The sequence below is a fragment of the Mesoplodon bidens genome (genome assembly GCF_964165515.1).
Source record: "Mesoplodon bidens genome assembly, chromosome: 3".
In the NCBI taxonomy this organism is placed as follows: Eukaryota; Metazoa; Chordata; class Mammalia; order Artiodactyla; family Ziphiidae; genus Mesoplodon; species Mesoplodon bidens.
This window is the reverse complement of record NC_138178.1, coordinates 147954795-147975709: the sequence shown is the minus strand read 5'-3', so window position 1 is coordinate 147975709 and position 20915 is coordinate 147954795. Positions and strand designations below refer to the sequence as shown.

The following is a 20915-nucleotide window of genomic DNA, read 5'->3' as shown; positions in this document are numbered from 1 at the left end:
TATCTACAAATTTCATAATCTTAGACTTCAAAAATCTTCTTCAGTCTTTAGAAAAGACTCAGCTCAGAAAAACTATTCTCTCTCTTTTTTTTTTTTTTTTTTTTTTTTTTTTTTTTTTTTCTTTTTTCTTTTTGCGGTATGCGGGCCTCTCACTGTCGTGGCCTCTCCCGTTGCGGAGCACAGGCTCCGGACGCGCAGGCCCAGCGGCCATGGCTCACGGGCCCAGCCGCTCCGCGGCATATGGGATCCTCCCAGACCGGGGCACGAACCCGTATCCCCTGCATCCGCAGGCGGACTCTCAACCACTGCGCCACCAGGGAGGCCCTATTCTCTCTCTTAATCATAGATTTAAGCTGCAGCTAGAGGAATTTCAGATAGGTAGATACAGGACAAAATTTTGAAGAGGGAGCGGACTTAAGCACTGAGATTACTCAGAAAGATTATGGAATCTCTCTTCTTGAGATTATTCTTTCTTTTCTTTTAGCAATTGGATAAATTCTCCCCCTAGTAGTATAGTAGGATGGTTTAAATATGGCAAAGAATAGAGACTCTGTCCTTGCAGAATTCCTGTTGGTCTTCGATTTAATGGCATGTGGAGAATTTGGGCTTTCTATATGGACTGGATGAATGCTTTAGTTGCTTCACAGAACCAAGTAATAAGAAACTTTTTGTCAGTGACCTCTGCATCAAGAAATCTGACATCTGGGGCTTGACAGAGCTCTCATTTTCTCAATGTTGAAATTTCAACCATAGTCGTTGTATTATTCATTCTTTGAGGTAAGTTGAACATCACCGAAGTTCTGGCTAAAATCATCACCCACTTTCATAAGCTGGAAGAAATGGAAATGGGGCAAGAGAGCTTAGGCCAGATCACCTGGAGTCCTGATGTGTAAAAGCAAAATAAAATAGAACCCCGAATGTTCACAGTGTCCGGGACCACAAAGCAAAAATTACCAATGAAAGCAATTCATAAACATATGACAAGTGGAGCCAACCACATGTTGGAGAGAAGTCCTGGGGAACTGTAGAGGCTTCACTTTAAAGTCTGACTTAGTCCATAAAACATAGAAAAATAACAGTCTCACCTTAAGAAAAAAATGTAGGAGAGAGGTAATTAATCATTAGCAATTTAAAAAGATCCCAGGCAGGGCTTCCCTGGTGGTGCAGTGGTTGAGAGTCCGCCTGCCGATACAGGGGACACAGGTTTGTGCCCCGGTCCAGGAAGATCACACATGCCACGGAGCAGCTAGGCCCGTGAGCCATGGCCGCTGAGCCTGCACGTCCGGAGCCTGTGCTCCGCAATGGGAGAGGCCACAACAGTGAGAGGCCCGCGTACTGCAAAAAAAAAAAAAAAAAAAAAAAAAAAAAAAAAGATCCCAGGCAGAAGAGATTTAAGAGGGAAACATTACAGATAAAGACAAGAGAATAATTTCTAAACAAAGAAGGAAGGCCTATTTTTCACCCAGGGTGCCAAAGAGGGTAGAGAACAAAATTTAAACTCACAAGCTCTAACACACACACACACACACACACACACACACACACACACACAGGCACTCATACATAGTCAGTACACTACAGTAGCCTGAGGCATTCCTTACTGTGCCATGTAAACTGAATATAAGAAGTCCTTCTTCACCCCTAGTCTCAAGAAACGTACAGCTTTTCTGGCATGAATAGTTAACTATTAGGTCAACCAGAAAAAGCACATGCATGAAACTGAACTGTACTAACATCTGTGGGCAGGCATTTCTCCTGGCCTTTAATCATCCCCTCTAGTGAATGTCAGACACTGACCAACTTATACCCAGATATTGATATTTGTAGATAAGCTGTTATAAAGTCTCTCCCTGTTATACTTTGCAGATTAAAAAATCTTATATAGAAGTGACTTAACTAAAAACTCATGCCATACAAGGACTTTAGGTACACTCTTATACATATACTTGTATATAAAAGCACTAGAGCTCTGTGCAAGTATTGACAGATCTATACAGTAAGCTTTGAAATGTAGTGGTAGTTTTCCAGAGCAGTCAGGAGTTAAGGATTTATGCTATTTTCAAACTGGTTTAGTAGTAGGGACCTTGAGTCATCAGGCAAAAAGTGGGAACAAAAAGGAAGAAATTATTCCTATTTGTTCATCAAAATGTACTGAACACCTATAATGCTGGTGTACTGAGCACCTATCGTGCTCACAGTGGTGCACACTATACACAGGTGCTTAGGATGAACACATTGGATGAGAAGTCCTTTTGTATTGGAGGGTAGTAAAAATGTGTATGTGATCACATAAGTGGGTACTAATTGGCACCAGAGCTCTGAGGGGGCCTACAGGAAGCAAGATGAAGCAGCAGAACGGCTGGTAACGAGTGGGTGCAGAAGTCTGAACATTTGAACGGGTCAGGTCAGGATGTTACTGACAAGATGTACATGTGCAAGCCTGAGGTGGGTTGTTTGCTTTTTTTTGTTTGGCAGCACTGTGTGGCATGCGGGACCTTAGTTCCCCAACCAGGGATGGAACCCATGCCCCATGCAGTGGAAGTGCGGAGTCTTAACCACTGGACCACCAGGGAATTCCCTTCAGCTTTATAATATGTGATCTTGAATCTAGTTCTGCCATAAGCAATGGCCACTGGTCAGCAGGACTAGAGTTCTGTAAGCTAAGGAAGTCTTCGGTCACCACACAAACGGACACACACTGCCTACTTCCGAGGCCAGAACTCTAAGACAAAAATGAGCCCAGCTGGTAACAGTATACTAAAATTGGAACTATCTTCACCTCTCCTATGTTCACCACAGATCATTTTTTTGAGTGGTTTAACACCTGAAAGTGAAACAGCCATTACAAAAAAAAAATTTTTTTTAAATCTCTCCCTAAATTCCCAAGCTTCATAGAAAATACATTCTAGGAAATAACGCTTTAGAGCAATTAATAGGCTTTTTAATTGTAGAAAGCTTTCAATGTGTATTCCTTTTAATGACATCCGAATATAACAACCCTATATAACTACCAACATACATTAAGCAATTCTCATGGGGGGCCACAAAAAAACCTGCACAATCATCAACAGGGAGACTGAAGGACAGAGGGAGTAGGAACACAGCTCAGGCAGAAATACGCAGTGGAACTTAATCACTGTAATTTAGATTTTGTCACCAAGTCCCAGGTACAAGCTCTTTTATGCACTGTCAAGAGATCTCCACATTAATTTGCTGTTCCTGTCTTCAAACGTTCTAATTTGCAGTGATTTTAGTTTCTCTAGCAATGTGCATTTGGTGGCTAAGTCCCCCTTTCCTCCAGAAAAGGAAGTCTGCTAAAGCTCTGATTATCCAGCTCACTCTGCCAAGATCAACAGATTGAAGTCACAAAGCATCCCTGTTACCAGAGTCACGAATGAATGTGACAAAACCTATCAGTGGGTGGGAAGCCTGGCCATCCTCCCTGAAAAGCCACATTCTTCCTTAGCAACTTTGATTTTCAACAGAAGAGTTATTTCTAAATGATGATTTAAATGATTTCCGCATGGTCAGTTGGAAGCAGATAATCCTTTAAGACCTTCAGGCAGCCTCAGTCAGCATATTCAGATAATGCAAGCCCAGGTGCTGACTTTTCAGAGGGTACTTTGTACATCCCCTGGGATTTGGTAGATTGGTGAGATGGCACAGCCCACGTTTTGTGCTTTGGTTTCAGAGGCCCAGCTCTTTTCAACTTTACTCCGTGGTGATGCCATTTGAGACAAGACTTCTATGACTGACTTTCTTCTGCCATCAAATTAAACCAGAGATACATCCCCAGATGGAGTATCATTTCGAAAAAGACATCCTCCTTTCAAAATGAAGAACGGAAAACCAAATCTAGGAGTCCAGGTAAACCTGAAAACCACCGAGGAACTACTGTGAACTGAAAAATGTTCTGGGTCAATGCACAGGCCATGCTTAATGAGATGGTGGGTGTGCCAGAAACAGCAAGCCAGTGGCACAACTCGCGTCAAGTGATTCTACGTCTATGTTATATTATGGTATTTGACGCCCGGCTTTCTGTCTTCCAAACACTTCCTTAATCCACTTGAACCAAACATTCTATTTTCTGAATTATGGAGAGGTAACTGGATGCATGGTACCCAAGAATCCTGAGATGACTTTCCCAGTTGCCTTTCTGCTTGGAGGCCATGCGTTTTCCAGACCTGTGGCCATCACTTTTTATTACTGCAATGTGGTAGTGATAAACAGAGATAAAACTCGGAAACAAAACGCAATGGGAAGCTTGCAAATCTTATCAGTAACAATACAGACAATGGGAGAAGTGAATATTTAACTTATCAAGTTAAATCCAAATTAAGTCAAGGATGTCCTCTCTCATTAAGATTATCTGGGGTTTACTGACAGATTATGTGCCTAGATTCCCATTTGGAAAGTAAAACTAAACTCAACTTCTCTGCTACTTTTCTTGAGGGCATGATAGTAAAAGAAGCCTGGAAGACAGCAAGGTTGGATGGATGTTATCATACAAGCTGATCAACGACTGACAACAATAAAAGGTAAAAGGAGAAACCACCACAGAGATCAACAGGCCCCAAAAGAGAGTGAAGGAATGTTTCCTCCCTAAAAGAAAGGAGCTTATATTTTGGATTGTAGGCTCAAATCCAAAAGAGGAAATGAAAAATAGTATTTACTTTGCCTATCACCGAGATCTCCAAGGATACGGGGGAATGTGTACTTTTCTCTTCTGAAAGGTAGATGGGCTGTGTCTAATTTTAGCTACACTTTCCTGTTGGACGCGCCCCCCCCAACACGTGACTGCCAGGAGCCAATTACTGAAAACAAACTGCCGTGCGAACACTGGGTAAGCGATGTTCTCTGATAGAGAGGCAGTGTGAACGATGTGTTCAGCATCATAAATGATGCCATGATAGTCCTGGAAAAGACCCCTTCCTTTTAAACATATGGTCAAGATTTTCTTTTAATGTCTTCAAAGGACTGTCCCATTCTATATTCTCTATCACTAGCTGGAAGCCACATGACAAAATTCTTCTCTCATGCTGGTATGCAGCTAGGAACGTTTTTATAAAATCAAATACAGCTATGAAGAACAAATCTGCAAACCTCTCCCACAGTTTAAAATAATGCACTAGGATGGTAGGAATAAAGGATTTGGGTGGTAAATAAAAGGCATTAAACATATAAAAATAACTGTCACTGTGCAAAAAAACCAAACCAAAAAAAAAAAAAAACCCTTTCTTTATATACTCTTGAGCAGAGGGAAGTGGGATGAGGCCGGAAACTGGCCGCAGGGAGGCCAGGAGGGGGAGGGGCAGCAGGGAGGGGCAGTTACCTGGTGTGGGAAGCAGCGTCATTGATACTGAACGTGCTGTTCTCCCTGGTCAGAGGGTTTGAGCCGGCCTGGCTCTTGGCATGGATGTCCAAGCTCAGGGAGGACTCGGTTTTCCGGTCCATGCCGTGGCTCTCTGAATCTAAAGTCCGATCTGCCATGGAGATGACTTCACTGGAACTGTGCCACAGGGGGGCCACTTTCTCCTTGCCCGGCCCCGAGCGTGGTGACGACGTGGCCGCCCCCAGCGAGGCCGTGCTGCCGTGGCTAGGGCCGTAGGAAGTGGTGTCGATGCCGCTGTCCGCGGAGGTGCCTTGCAAGTAGTTGTAGCTGTTCAGCTCGGATTCGGTGCGGTCCCCATCATACCACTTCTCGTCGCTGTGGGCACTTGATGCGTTGCTGGAGAGGGTATTGCTGCTGGAGTGGCTTGAGTAGTGGCTCTCAGACTGCAAGGGAAGCGGGCTTTCCTTAACTACAGGCTTGGCTTCTTGAACAGCAGGGAGAAATAACGGGGGAATGACCCTGTGAAGTGTGTCTCAATAGGGGGTTCTCAAGACACAAAAACGCCTGTGAACACAACAATAAGGCAGGAGGTATCTGGAAAAACCTACTCAGAAGATTCCATGGCAGACAGTGCTGGAAACTTAGTTTTTTAGAATCCATTTTTCATTATTTGGCTTATGCTAAAGTATTGATAGTATTGAGAGAATTTTAATCAGAAAGAAAAAAAAACACCTAAACTGTCATTAAAGTCTTTAATATCTTAATCTTAAAATAGAAAGGGATACTTCCAAAGGGCTTATAATTAGAAAGACCCTATTGATCAGAGTAAATAGAAGGCAGAATATAAGACTTTCTCTTAAAGACATCTTTTCTTTCCCCATATAGCATCTATTTAGGAGACAGCTTTCTAAGCAGTGCTTAGAGGTAAACTTACACAGAGGTGTCAAGAGAATTCAATGGGGTAAAGTAATCTTTTTAACACACAGTGTTAGGGTAACTAGATATCCACATGCAAAACAGAATGAAGCTGGGTCCTTACCACATAGAAAAAAAAAAAAACTCAAAAAGTCAAAGACCTAAGTGTAAGGGCTAGAGCTATAAAACTCTTAGAGGAAAACACAGGTATACATCTTCATGACCTTGGATTATGCAATGGTTTCTTAGATATGACACCAAAAGCACAAAAATGGTAAGAAAAAAAATAGATAAACTGGACTTCATCAAAATTAAAAACCTCTGTGTTTCAAATAACCCAATAAAAAAATGGGCAAGGGATTTGAATAGTCATTTATCCAAAGAAGATATACAAATGGCCAACAAGCACATGAAAGGATGCTTGATATCATTAGTCATTAGAGAAATGCAAATCAATACCACAGTGAAGTAACACTTCACACACACTAGGATGGCTCTAATAAGAAAAGCAGACAATAAAGATGGTGGGCATTGTTGGTACGAATGTAAAATGCGGCAGTTGCTGTGGAAAAACCGCTGCAATCCTACTCAAGAGAAATGAAAACCTATGTTTACACAAAAACTTCTACATGAATTTTATAGCAGCATTATTCATAATAGCCAAAAGTAGAAACAATCCACATGTCCATCAGCTGATCAATGGATTAAAAAAATGTGGTACATCCACACAATTATTCAGTCATAAAAAGACATTAATACATGCTACAACCTGGATGAACCTTGAAAACAGGCTATGTGAAAAAAGTCAGACTCAAAAGGCCACATATTGTATGATTCCATTCATATGAAATGTCAAATAGACACATCCACAGAGATAGAAAGTAGATTTGCAGTTGTCGAGGGCTTGGAGGGGATGGAAGAGGTGGGGTGACTCCCTAAGGATACAGGTTTCTTCCTGGGGTGATGAAAATGTTCTGGAGTTAGATCGTGGTGCTGGTTGCAAAACTCTGTGACCGTACTAAACACCACTAAACAGTACACTTTAAACGTGGGAATGTTATGATATGTGAATATGTGGTATATGAATCATCTCTCAATTTAAAAAATGTGGGCAGAACCCCTGTTGCACAGTGGCTCAGTTGCTTAGAAAGAACATTTTATGGCTAACCAAAGAAATACAATTTCAAAAGATATCTGAGTAAAATAATACTTAAACGAGAGGGGGGCCAGAAGTTCAGATACTTGGTGGAGATGGAGAGAAAAGGAGAGAAGACTTGTGTGCGTGTCTTTACCAGCTGCGGGGAGAGGGCCACAGGAGGACCATCTTGTCCCACTTCAAAGTGAAAGATCTCCCCCCCTTGAAGAAGGATCAATCCCAGTTACTTTACTGGTGCTACTCTAGTTTTTCTCAGTAACAACTTCTGCATTGTAAGGCCATCATTTATTTTTCCTATTTCCTCTTTAGCGCTGGACCTGGGCTGTAGAATTTGCTAGTCCCGGCCACGTGTGGCTACTGGGCATTTTCAACGCGACTCGTCTGCATTTGGATGTGCTGAGTGTGTAAAGTACAGGACAGATGTATATGGAGATAAAACTTGAACCACATCTGGAACTTGAAGTGTTCTAGCCAAATTTTAAAAAGAAGAAACAGGTGAAATTAACTTTAAGAATGTATTTTATCTAACCTAATCTTTCCAAAGTATTATTTGACCATGTATTCCATATAAAAATTGTTAATGAAGGAGGGGAAATTGACAGGTGAACTAGGGTAATCTAGCACTTACAAATGGAACTGTGACAGCGTCCCATTTCATCAGTAACTCTCTCTCCCACAGCCTAGCACGCTCATGAATGTGCTGTGCTCTCTTTAAGCTTCAATATTCATTTCACTGAAGCAAAACTGAGCCCTCTCATTAAAGTTCTGAGAATCTTATAAATTAGTGAATATGAAATACAGTATTTCCTCATCCTATAGAATGACATAAATATAAGTACACATTCCAGTGAAGACAGACCAAGGAAATCAACTGAATTTAAAGAGGGAGGAAAAGATAGCCTCTTCTTCCCAATTCCACCTGTAAGTGATAAGGAACTGTTTATAACTATGGTAATGGGACAAAAATGTAGCCCTGGAAGATAAGAGAAGCAGTAGGGGGGCTTGTCAGGAAGCTGTCTCCTTGATTGGTGCTCCAGCCATACATAACCTCATGCTGGCAACTGTGTAAGCAAATAAAATCTATATCTAGCACATTTCTATTCCAGACATTAGGACTGTTTGTGATTGGATCACACGGCCTTCTATCCAAATCTGCAGGTGCATACCAATGAGGAATTTCAATTTATCTCAAAGCAAGCTTAAGGCCATTGGCAGTAGAGATTCCAGGGCCGTGGCAGCCAGTGTTCACCTTCTACTAGGATGACTTCCTCTCTGACATTGTGGAAGAAAGAGAGAGCAGACCGGTACCATTTTCACCTTGCAAGAAAGGTACATGGTTAGGAATCTAGCATTTTTATTATTTTACAGTGAACTTACGTGCCCTTGTTTGTTTGGAGACAAATGAACCACCGGATCCTGACGCATTAATCTCCCACCGGGGCTCTCTCGGAAAGCTGGCAGTACCTTTGATACTGCTGGGAGGTGGCACGTTGGCTCTGGAATACAGAACAGGACATTCTGGTGCAGGCACTCAACAGATACTGGCACAGGTTGACAAATGAAGACGGCTTGCCATTGCACCTCTCAGTTCACTGGCCAGCAAACTCGGAATTTCAGCAAGAAGCTTGTTGAAAGTTTACACAATAGACAGCATGTCAAAAACTAAGTGGCTGATGGAGAAAGCTTGCAGCTGGTGACAGTGTGTCACATCATACACATGAGCAGAGCCAAGTACCACCAAACCAGAGGCCATGAACAATGCGGCAAAGTTAGGAATCAGCTTTCGGTTTGGGGGGAAGGTCTCAAATATATGGATTAAATGTATGAGATTCATTCATTGCAAAGTGTGGCTAACCTCGCTTGGTCTACATTACCTAGACAGGCATGGATGCAATCGCGTGTTACTTACCATGACACTTTGGAAATATGTTACCTGTATATTCAGGCTGCTCGAGGACAAAAGAATTGCAATCCTGAGGTCCTCTATAACTGTAAGCTGAGCACAACAGAAAAGACACACAGCAGCTAGTTTACTTAAAACAATTGCTTTCCTTTTGGACTCCACTGGCATTCAAGATGGGGTTCAAAAGGTGAAAGGGAAGTGAGTTAGCCTCTTTAACACACCTAAGAGCTCATGGCAACAATTCGGCACTTCTGCAACACCATTCCTAACACGTACGGGACTGGGCAGTGTACTCTTTGACTCTCTCAACTGTATCCAAAAGCAGAGAGGCAGAAAAACAAACTGCACCGAGATGAGTGAGCCAATTAAGCAAGCTAAGCTCCACATCTCCCCTGGGCATCCGTTTATCACACACGGATGGACAAAGACAGGTGGGGTCTGGCTAACAAGTAAGAATCTGTTTGACATGTTCAACCAGGGACCTGAAGGTCATTAGAGAATTGTGTTCTTACAAATTGAGTGTAGGAAGGTCAGCCCTTTACACACTCAATACAGTGTATTGAGGACTGAGAACATAACAATTATTTGTCTTCATCCCTTCCTAGCATGGCTTATACCAGCAAAGCCCCAGATTCCTTCTGAAGTGCCCGGCAGAAAGGGCTGGGTTATCCTTCTGGAATGCTGGAATAGCAAAAGTTATAAAAATTTATTTGAACATTTTCTTTGAAGCCTTAGATTCTGGATGGAGAAAGGCCTTGGTTTAAAAAAAAAAAAAGCCTTCTCTGGCAGGCTCTAAGGGTATCTTATTTTTTTAAAAAAGGTATACCTCACCAAAAGGATGAATCAATGTGTTAAAAAGGTTCACCGATATTCATTTCAGACTCATCTATGCAACATGGATGCCACTAAACTCAAGTGGATGCAAGGAAAAAAAGACTAGAGGAAGGCTTATGTGAAAGAATGAATACGGGTCTAGGACAAACCTTGTAACTACCCTGTCCAGTCCCAAGATACTGCTTCATTCCCCGCATGACTTCACATGAGTGGGAAGAGGGACCCTGAACAGTGCACAAAGGCTCGAGGGCAGCTTTGTTCAAAGCCTGCAGCTAGGAGCCAAAAAAAGCTGCTAAGGTCACATGGAAGAAGGGATCCTGTTCACATGTCGTTAGCCTCTCAACAGTATCAAAACACACGGGATTTGAAACATTCTGTCAAGAGCAGAACAGTGCATCAGAATATGCTCAGGTTTTCGGTGGCAGGGTGGGAGTTGGGAGGAGAGTAGGGAATGACAGATGGCTTCAACAACGAGGCACATCTCACTGAAGTGATGGAACGAAGCCTATCTTCAGAAGCTAAGAGTTTCGTTTCTCTTCCTCAACTCCTGTCTTAGCTGAATGCATCTCCTCTCCCTTCCATGTTCATGGGTTGTTTTTTCTGTTGACCCCCCACTGAGCAGCTGGGAGCCCCAACTTGGCTCCAACCTCTGCACTGAGGATGCCCTTCCCAGGCATGGAACATGGGCACAGTCGTTAAAACAGAACAAAACGATGCATTTGCAGAGAAGATAAAATGATGTGGTCTTTGCCTTACACGCTGATCTTTTCTCAGCCCTGAAATTTACTTCTTTTTATGGTACTCTGACGGGAAAGCTACTAGAGATAAGATAAAGGGAAAAAACCCTGACAGTCCAGATTCAAGTCCCTGATGTATCAATTGTGTTGATACTTAATCCCTGGTGCTACTGTGTTGAAACTTAATCTTGCTCATGGCAAAATTTTATTGTATCAACTAGTGTTTTGGTATCTTGTAGAACTGCTTAGAGAGAGAGGCAAGGGCTATGTGCCAGAAACCCAAAGGAAGGCTCACTCATGCAAATCTTTCCCTTCCAGCTGTTTTATCCTAAGACATTTCCTTAGCTGACAGCTTAATAGCACAGCCAGGGGAAAAAGCATATAAAGGGAGGAAAGACATTCTCACCAAGCTACAGAAGTGACTAAAGAACAATTATATTTCTTTCCTTCTCTGCACATAGTTAAAAAAATTTTTTTAAACTCAACATTAAGAATACCAACTAATCTCCCAGGGCATTTATACTGGGCTAAAACAAACAAATAAATAAACAAACAAACAAGGGGGGAGCGAGATACTTAGGACACATGTGGCTTGGTACTCTGGCATTTTAACCTTGGTGCTGAAAATAATTCCTGTATCCTTTCTGTCTTTAAAGTCGGGGTTACTTAGAATTCCTTGACTTTTCTCTCAGGTCTTAATTGCTGCTTTCACTTATACATAAGCTAACTGAGAATTAATGCTCATTCCCATTTATGACCCAGGGCTGTATTATAGAACAGAATGCCTTGATGACATCATCCAAAGGTAACCAAAGTCACCATAGTATAAAAGCAACTTGCTTTTTGTAGGAATTAGTTACTTACCCATCTGGTCGGCAATGCTATCCTCACTTCTTTGCCAGCTGGGTGTGGATTTCCCACTGCCACCAATGTCTGACTGGGTGTTCTGCCTGTCGATGGAGGCTGGGGATCTGCGGCTTATTCCAAACCTGTGGTGATTTCCCCAAAGGCAAAGACAACATCAGGGACCTCACCCATAAGGGAAGGTAGTCCTGGGAGTAATGAACTAAACTCTAACGACAGGTACTACTAGTTTTGCTTACATTTCTGTACTTGTGTACTCATCCTTGTGCATGTGTACATGGATGCTGGAACTGTGGATGTCATGGTCAGTATACACCCCTCCGTTCAGAAAGGTACGTATGCTAAGTATGTAAACTGTCAAAAAGGGCAGAGGCCATTAGGACCGAGCCAACCTAAGAGATATGCAGTAAGAAACCAAAAATCTTCTGGCCCTTGAGTAGCTAAGCTCAGACTGTCATTTGCACCCAAAAGAAAAATGTCACCATCCTAGTGTTCCGTTTGTTGTCCAATTGGCACATTCCAGGGGTTTCTCTTAACTCGGTTATCTGCTAAATCACTAAGGCACTCATTCTTGGAACAAGTATTTTCTGAGCACTTACTCTAAGGTCTGAAAAACAAAGATCACTATCATGTACATTACATAGGGACCATTTCCAAAATGTATAAACTTTAAATCGCCTTTAGGAAGGCAATTTGGAAATAGGTAAACTGGCATATATAAAGGCAAATGTCTATTTCTGGAAAGAATGTTTAGCTTTTTAATGAGCCCATTTTAATTTTCCCTGTGTAGACTAATAACATAACATAGGCTTAATTAAAGCATATGCCTTGATTAGTAACATCAGCAAATACTGACTGAGCCCAGGAAAAAGGGCCAGAGTATAAAATTCAAAGATTCATGTGGAAATTTACAAATCTGAGTGTGATTACGAATGAATTTATGAGTAATCTACACAATAAAACACAAAAGGGCCTGAATTAACTGATGCATGTGACAGGTGTCTTCTTTGCTACAAACTGATAAATGTGTGGGCAGAACCACCAAGGGGTGTATTGGAAAGAGCAGGAGATTAGGAGGAGGAAGGCTGGGAGCCAAGTTCAGCTTCTCCACCCAGAGTCATGGCAACTCTTATATGGATCCAGGGAGAAAAATCTACATAAAAGCATTTGGGGGCTTCCCTGGTGGCGCAGTGGTTGAGAGTCCGCCTGCCGATGCAGGGGACGTGGGTTCGTGCCCCGGTCCGGGAAGATCCCACATGCCGTGGAGTGGCTGGGCCTGTGAGCCATGGAGCCTGTGCTCCGCAACGGGAGAGGCCACAACAGTGAGAGGCCGTGTACCGCAAAAAAAAAAAAAACAAAAAAACCAATCACTTGGAAAGCAGGGAAACTATAAAATATTTTAGTAAAACTCCTACTACAACATCTCCCTCATTACTTTTTGCACAAATGACGGTCATTTACAAACTTGACTCATACGCCTCACTAAACAAAGTTACCTCCATTATTAAAAACAAACAAAAACCTTGATTTATGAAAACTTCAGTGAAAGGGCTCATTTAAAAAAAAGGATTCACTAATTATGATCTTTGCCACTTCCTCCCTAAGTGGGGTCCTTGTTTAGCTTAGGAGAATGAATATCCTCAAACTGGTCCTATGATCCTATTCTATTTAGTTATCCTATTTAGTTAAATATCTATTTATTAAATAGATTAAATTTAATTAATAGATTAAATCTATTTATTAAATATCGTATTTAGTTATTTAGTTATGTGCACTAACTAAATTAAGACTTTTCAAAAAGCTACAGAGATCAAATTAAGAAGTGGATCGGAATCTTGCTTTTACTTTTTGATAGCAGTGGAAACCAAAGACAACTTTTTAAACTTCTGAATTTAAAGTCAAATGCTGTTTTGGCTGTCTGCTTTTAAAGAAATGATAAAGTAAGGCTGTCTTTCAACTTTGCCTTGAAAAACATTTTCATCCAATGAATTTTTAATTTCAGTTCTCACACACACTCCTAGTTTACTACATGCCAGGGCGTCAGGGCTATGAAGGTCCCATCCTTGAGGAGCTCAGACAAAACCTGTTCTAATTTGACACCGTGCCTCTTTTTGAAGAGCTTCATTGTCCCTTTGTTTGGAGGAGCACTTAATACTTTAGGAGTCACGGTTCAGACTTGAAGGATTTTTTTTTTTTTTTTTTTTTTGCGGTACATGGGCCTCTCACTGCTGTGGCCTCTACCATTGCGGAGCACAGGCTCCGGACGCGCAGTCTCAGCGGCCATGGCTCACAGGCCCAGCCGCTCTGCAGTATGTGGGATCTTCCCAGACCGGAGCACGAACCCGCATCCCCTGCATCGGCAGGCGGACTCTCAACCACTGCACCACCAGGGAAGCCCCAGTGAAGTTTTTAAGTAATCATTTGGCTGATACATGAAACGCGTTCAGTGACCAAGAACTTCTACCTCGTGAGACAGTCCACTGCTCTCCAGGGCAGGCTGACAGCTTCGAAATGCCTTCCTCATAATGGGCCTGAAACTCCTTCTCTATAACTTTCACTTACTGACCTCAGTTGCCCTCAGAGACAAGTTTAATCCCTCGTCTAAGAGTGCTAGGAGAAAGCCATCACAGCCTCCTTGACTCCACAATGCCCACCTGCGGGCTGTACATCCGCAGTTACGATTCTTACACCACGACCTCCAACTCCGCATCTGCCCGGTCCATCCTTCCCTCTGAACGTGCCCTGCCTTGTCAACATTCCTCAGAGTATGTGGCCCCAAAACGCATCTCAAGGATGGTAGAACAGACCCTATGACTTTTCATCAGTGTTGCCTTTTAACTTCTCTCTCGTTCCCGTGCTAAACTGGTGCAGGTGCCTTTTCCACCTTCACTCAAGTAGAGCAGGTTTTACTAACCAGCCTGTGAAACTGTGCCTGTCAACTGATTTGGATGGTCTCAACATCCTTACACCAGGGAGCAGGCAGCACACGCCACGTACAAGCAGACACTGAGCCCGCTGAAGCACAGGGAGGGCAACAAAGGGGCGGATTACATTTATGGACGATCAGTGTGTACGGACCTGTTGTTATTACCTCACACTTTGGAGCTTTTCCAAGTTTAACATTAATGAGTTTGCAGCAGACTCCATACACTCCTGCTTCACTGTCACCCTGTACCTATTCATTTTTACTGGGCTAAGTTAACGAGTAGATGTAACGATTGTTCCCTTGGTAAGTGTGAACTTTAGGATCAAACCTGGCCCACGAGTAAGGCATGTGAATCAGACAGTGAACGCCAATGTCTCTTGCATCACTGATACAGACAACAATTGCTTGGGATCTAAAGGAAAACACTGTATCAGTATCTTCTTGTAAAGTTTCACCCCAGGTAAAACTGACGTTATACAGTATAGTAAATAATTACCAGGTAACCTCAAAAGCAATGGGGAAAACCCTCAATACCACCTATGGCAGGTTTAGTATTAAATATCAAGTCAAATAATTACCACTGCATTAAAAAAAAATAGTGTATGTAGCACGAACACTGGGAACCATGTTTCTAACATTAATATTCACTAAAAATTAATGTTTCAAATTACATCTTGGCATGCCTTGAGAGCATATACCAAAATGGACAGAAGAAGCAAACAATGATGCTGTTGTGGTTGTTGGCTCATTTATATCTTATTGCTGTATTAACACTGAATTTGCAGTGAATTCTTACTTTTGAAGTCTACTAAAATCTACTAATTAAAACAAGAAATAGCAAGAGGGAAGAGATATGGGGACATGTGTATATGTATAGCTGATTCACTTTGTTATAAAGCAGAAACGAACACACCATTGTAAAGCAATTATACTCCAATAAAGATGTTTCAAAAAAAATAATTAGTTGGGCTTGTGGTGTGGGATAATAATAATACTTCTTGCAGGGGCTCATAAATAAGAGCTAGAATTTTTTTTACTAATTGTCACTGAAGTAATTAAAATAAGAAATGTGCATTTTAGATACACTACCAAGGGAATCCTTGGTGGTAGGGTGGGAAGGGAAGTATATTTTATGGTGGTTTTTGTTATTTACTTTCTGCTAACATAGACATTTAGCAAAAACATGAATTAAAATTATACTTAGCTGTAAAAACCAACACAATACTATAGGATAAAAAATATCCATTATGAAGTATTCTCATAAGCATAATTATTTTGTAATATGGTAAAATCTTAAGAAAGTAAATCATGTTCATTTGTTAGAAGTAATTCGGGGAAAACTTGGCACAGAAACATCCTTTTTTTAAACACCCCATTTTTGATTTTCCAGTGGTTTCAAGTTCTTTATCAAGTTCGCCAGAGGTATCCCAGCAGGAAGCTGGTGATGATAAGCCAGCTTATGTGTGTCATGTGATGTTTTGCTGCTAATTACTTCCCAGCTTCAGACATTCCGATTTTTTTACCTTTTAGTAGCCTCTTCAATCATGTACACTTAGCTTTTTACTTTGTGAGTCTGGTCAGAAGCAAACAGTTACTTTTGGGTGTTCAGTGTTTTCAAAAAAGATGGGGAGAAAAACTCCCAAACAACCCACAGGCTGAAATCACAGATTTCTAAAGTGTGAGAAAAATCACTTTTAGCTTTGGATATGATGAACATTTCCCCTACTTTAACATCAATACAAACTCCACCCAGTGCAAGCAGTATACTACTGAGTTCGCTTTGGAGGAAAGTTTAAGAAGTGGCAAAATCTGTACTATGAAACTAGACAATACATAGAATGGAGGAACTGATGTAATTTGATTTCTTTGCCATTGAGTCCTTAGAGACTAAAGAATGATAAACTTCCTAAGAAGTGGCTTGAACCAGCCATGAAAACATTTTTTAATCTGGAGTATTAACCATATTTTCCCTTTTGCTCTTTTGTGAACCGATCCAGTCTGGCTGAATGGAAGTTCTTTTACACGTCTGAATTATGTATGAGAGATAGCGATGCCAACTCCAGCATACCTACCCTTCGGGCATGGACTTTTGCCTATAAGTGCCCCCGCCAGAGCCAGTCTCGCTGGATGAAGACAGATTGCTCGGGGAGTTGCGACATGGCTGGGATCTTGCTAAAGCCATGGATGAGACCGTCACATAGATGTCTGAACCAGGAGACAGCCTGTGTGTGCAAACCAAAAACGTGAAGTCAACAATTCAAAGGGAAAATCCCAAGGCAATACATGATGGATAACACATAAATGCGACAAACGCAGCCACTCGTGGAGATAATAAAAATAAAGCCAGCTGGAAGCCCACAAAAGAAACTTCCCCATAAGACTACTCCCTAAGGGGACAGCTGGAAAACAGCCTTGAAGGGGGTGGGGGCGTGAAAAAATAATAGGGGAAAAAAAGAAAACATGTATGTTTCCAAAAGCTGCCAGAATTCAAGGGCTGAATTGCTTATGCAATTTCGTAGTATGGCAGGGCAAAGTATAAATGAGCCCCAGTGACATTAACATGGCAATTAATTCCGATTTCCCCACTGGCTCTCTCGGAGTATATGACCACAGTGAAACCAGTACATTCTTTGTATGCTTCTTTGTTTTTCAATTTTATTACTCAAAGTCTGGAAAGAATATTCAGACATTGCTATTTAGTGTGTATACATTTGGTTGATAGTAGCATCACCATATAAAAACTTCCATGGAAACATGCCTAGAACTGCAGTTGTTGAATTTCACTGAAATGACTGAGTTTATATAATAACACAGCAGAGATGTGCTCCACGTAGCCCACAGTACATCTCTTTGTAAAATTAGGGATCCCTCACCCTGTGGACTGGCTCAACACAGAAACCAGAGCTTTGGAGTTAGGAGCGACGTGATTTTCTGCCCTCTACCTTCTCCACTCAAACAGGCATTGGGGCAACTGCTGGGATATTAACAAGTGAGCCTGAAGACTGTGACAAGACATCAGCTAAATCTTGATAACAATGATATTTTATTTCCAAAGTGAATGCTGGCACAGATCACTGGCTCTTATAGCGGGGCAGGTCATTTCCAGTTTATAGCTGAGGGAGGGGAATCAAAGTCACTTTTTCAATAAGCCAGGCTTCTTGATTCTGAGTCCACTGTCCTCTGCCCCCTACAGAAGGCTGGGTTTTCTGTGCTTAATAAGACAGTTTGCAAGGGGTCTGCAGGGTCAGATGATTTTGCACATCAAGTCTTACACTGAAGCCAAAGTTTTGAAGCCTTGGGACTGAACCTGATTCACTGAAACATGGCAGTTTTTTACAGCGAACCTACGTACCTTCTGAAGCAGGGCAGGATGGGGCTTCAGGTACAGAAATTGACAGAAGGCATAATAAAATCACACCGGGAAGCTTTTCTATCAGAAAAGAATAAGGACAGGCACCGAAAAATATGACCGCCCCCCAAATCCGTCTACACCCACGTGGCAGATCTGACTTGAGAGCCCCAGTTCTTTCCTCAGCGACAAACCTGTTATCAGCTGTGATGCTGTTATCCCTTCTTTTCTATTAAAACATCTCCCAAACTTCTCACTGCTTATTCTGAAGTACTTGGAAGGGGACTGGAGTGCGGGAAGAATGGGAGGAGTAGGTTACAAAGAAAACGAGGTAAGGATTAAGGAATGGCATGAATCACTGCTTTCTGCTTTAAGAGTTTGGCTTTTAGATGCACCTAATACAGTGAAAGTTCAAAAAACAGTTCATTTTGCAGCCGCTTTGATTTTCTTACTGCGAAGAGGAGGAGGTGTTACAGAAAGATGGAAAGAAAGCAGACGGCAGCAGAAATGCGAACGGGGTTGGGGCCAATGCCATGTCTAGGGGCCTGATGACTTTTTAGCTCTCTTTGGGGTAAACAAGTAATAGCCAGCGAATTATATTCATGGTGAATGTTAAAATGTTTTTGCGTCTACGAAGAAGTGACAACAGGATTCCATAGCCAAAGTCAAGATGTAACTTTTGTATTTATATTTAGAGCTTGCTTTTCTTACCCTGCTCCCCAAAACGTACATTAAGCTAAAATATCTCATGCTAGTTCTCAGCCTCAGCTCTTTTATTTGGCAAATGTATCAGAAAATTCTATTTGGTTGCTGGAGTTATCCCAAAGTGAAAAAATAGCATTTCCAGAAGGCCAGTATTCATTCCAATGCCTTTTCTGAATTTATATAACTCAATAGTGGCTTTGTTTTCAGGCTGTCCACACACACAGAACACACATACAGCAACTGATGGAAATGCCACCCAAATGTTTTTATGACTCTAGATGTATGTATGGTAGGCAAAAAAATTTCAGAATTAGCCCTTATTCTGACGACTTACTATTCTTTCCAAATACTCTGAATTTGATACCATCTCACAAATATTATTTGAGAACAGACCTAGGTCAGGGAGTGGAAGGTACCCACCTGCCTGGCACTGGCTGTCTACTTCTGCCAGAGGCTGCGGCTGATCATTTCTGGAAGTTGGGCTGGTTGCTGTCTTGCCACTTTGAAAAAGAATAATCCCCGCATTGGCTCACATGGGAAGCCAGCATGCTAACCTCTTGAATCTCTGACCTCCCCCCTACTCTACCTTAACGGATCACAAGTCTTTTCTTCTCTTTTGAGATAAACCCAGATCTTTCTACTTTCTCTCAGCCTTAATGAGCCCGGGCATCTGGATGTTAATGCCCGAATAGGTTTATAGGACTAAGATGAATACATCTTTCACTCGCTGTGAGATCTTTCGATTCTGTGGAATATAAGAAATAATCTTCTTCAAGAATGCTATGGTCACTGTCAGAAAGGAAATGTCTAAAAATCTTTTAGCCTTAATTTCAGTAGATTCTCTTCCTTCCATTTTCATCAATTTAGCTGAGAAATAACTAAATGTTTTTAAAGTAACCGATCTTAAATGTTCTCTAGGGCTCTGATTTCCCTCTGCAGAAATAAAAAACCAAGGCTTTTGGACTGTACAAAGAATGCAGTAATTGAAAAAGCCATGATCATCAGCTCGACAGACAATACTCCCATAGTCTGCAGGACTGCACTCAACGTCTTTCCATTTATATGCAGCACATTTCACTGCAATGAAAACAAGGAGTTGAATGGGATGGATTAGGAAGAGATGGTCCAAGATCAATAACAGTTCTTCATTTTTCCAGAAGCCTCCTCACGTCAGGAGAAAAGAGAGAAGAGAAGCGCCAAAAAACCCACAGATTTCTAATAAAATAACCCCTGCCCCCCACCATACCCTTCCCATGACTCAACTCACAGAACTACACATACGATGTTAACATTGATAGACTCTTATTAAATTGATCTCTTGAGACTGTGACATCAATTTATGGATAAGGAACTCTCAGTATCTGAGTAATTGATGCTGAATTTTTCTTTCCTGAGTATTTATGTATGGGTTTAATTATGCCTCTGTTTCCTGATTTTTATTCCAGAGTGACAAGGCCCTCTGTAAACTCAAGGGCAGACAGCGGAAGGACGACAAGAACAACCGAGAGGATTTCCAATAGCAGCAATGACTGACGAATGAGATATCCGAGTCCATAATTAAGCACAGCATTTCACCACAACTTAGCAATTAAAACACTATTCACCCAGGGAACAGGATCCAATCAGAGTCTGTTTTGAGCAATGCCTATCAACCAGGATTCTTCCAGAATTGTTTTAAAAAAATTCTCTAAAATTACTCAAGGTAATGTCATTTGGGTGCTGTATCCAGACTAGAGTTTGAACAAGTTGTATTCAAATTCAATCACCCCACCCCCCTGTTGTTTCATCTCTTCCTAACTTTGTGAACCAGAGCCATTCCTGGCTTTCTGACCATACAGTCCCTATCAGCTATTCTGACTGGACCATGGAAGTCCTGCTTTGATGAACCTCCCGTGACAAGATCAATTTACAACAAAGAATAACTCTTGCATAGTTAGGGAAATACAGCAACTCATCACACCGAGATAACGGATCATCATCTCCCAGCTGCTGGCAAGCTGTTGGAGCTTCACAGCCTGGCACACATCATGGGTGCCTCTTGAGAAGAGTCAATTTTATATCTAAGGGTGACTCTACAGAACAGAACATAAAAATGGACTGCAGCCAGGACCAGCTACATCATTTGTGGGACTCAGTGCAACATGAAACTCTGGGTCTCCTTGCTCAAACATATTACAAATTTCAAGCAGAACAC

At 41.7% G+C, this 20915-nt stretch overlaps 1 protein-coding gene across 5 annotated transcripts in view; it reads right to left on the bottom strand.

The window, feature by feature from the left end:
* The window catches only part of SIPA1L1 (signal induced proliferation associated 1 like 1), a 138880-nt gene that overhangs the window by 33386 nt on the left and 84579 nt on the right, over positions 1-20915 (bottom strand). For 3 of the 5 annotated variants that reach the window (XM_081227829.1, XM_081227830.1, XM_081227833.1), the window contains exons 10-14: positions 16740-16889; positions 11742-11866; positions 9337-9399; positions 8781-8899; positions 5333-5775 (exon numbers count right to left, since the gene is read on the bottom strand). In XM_081227829.1, coding sequence (XP_081083955.1) covers positions 5333-5775; positions 8781-8899; positions 9337-9399; positions 11742-11866; positions 16740-16889 — 900 coding nt within the window. The remainder of the gene's footprint in view (positions 1-5332; positions 5776-8780; positions 8900-9336; positions 9400-11741; positions 11867-16739; positions 16890-20915) is intronic. The other 2 variants (XM_081227832.1, XM_081227831.1) reach the window with 1 other exon arrangement.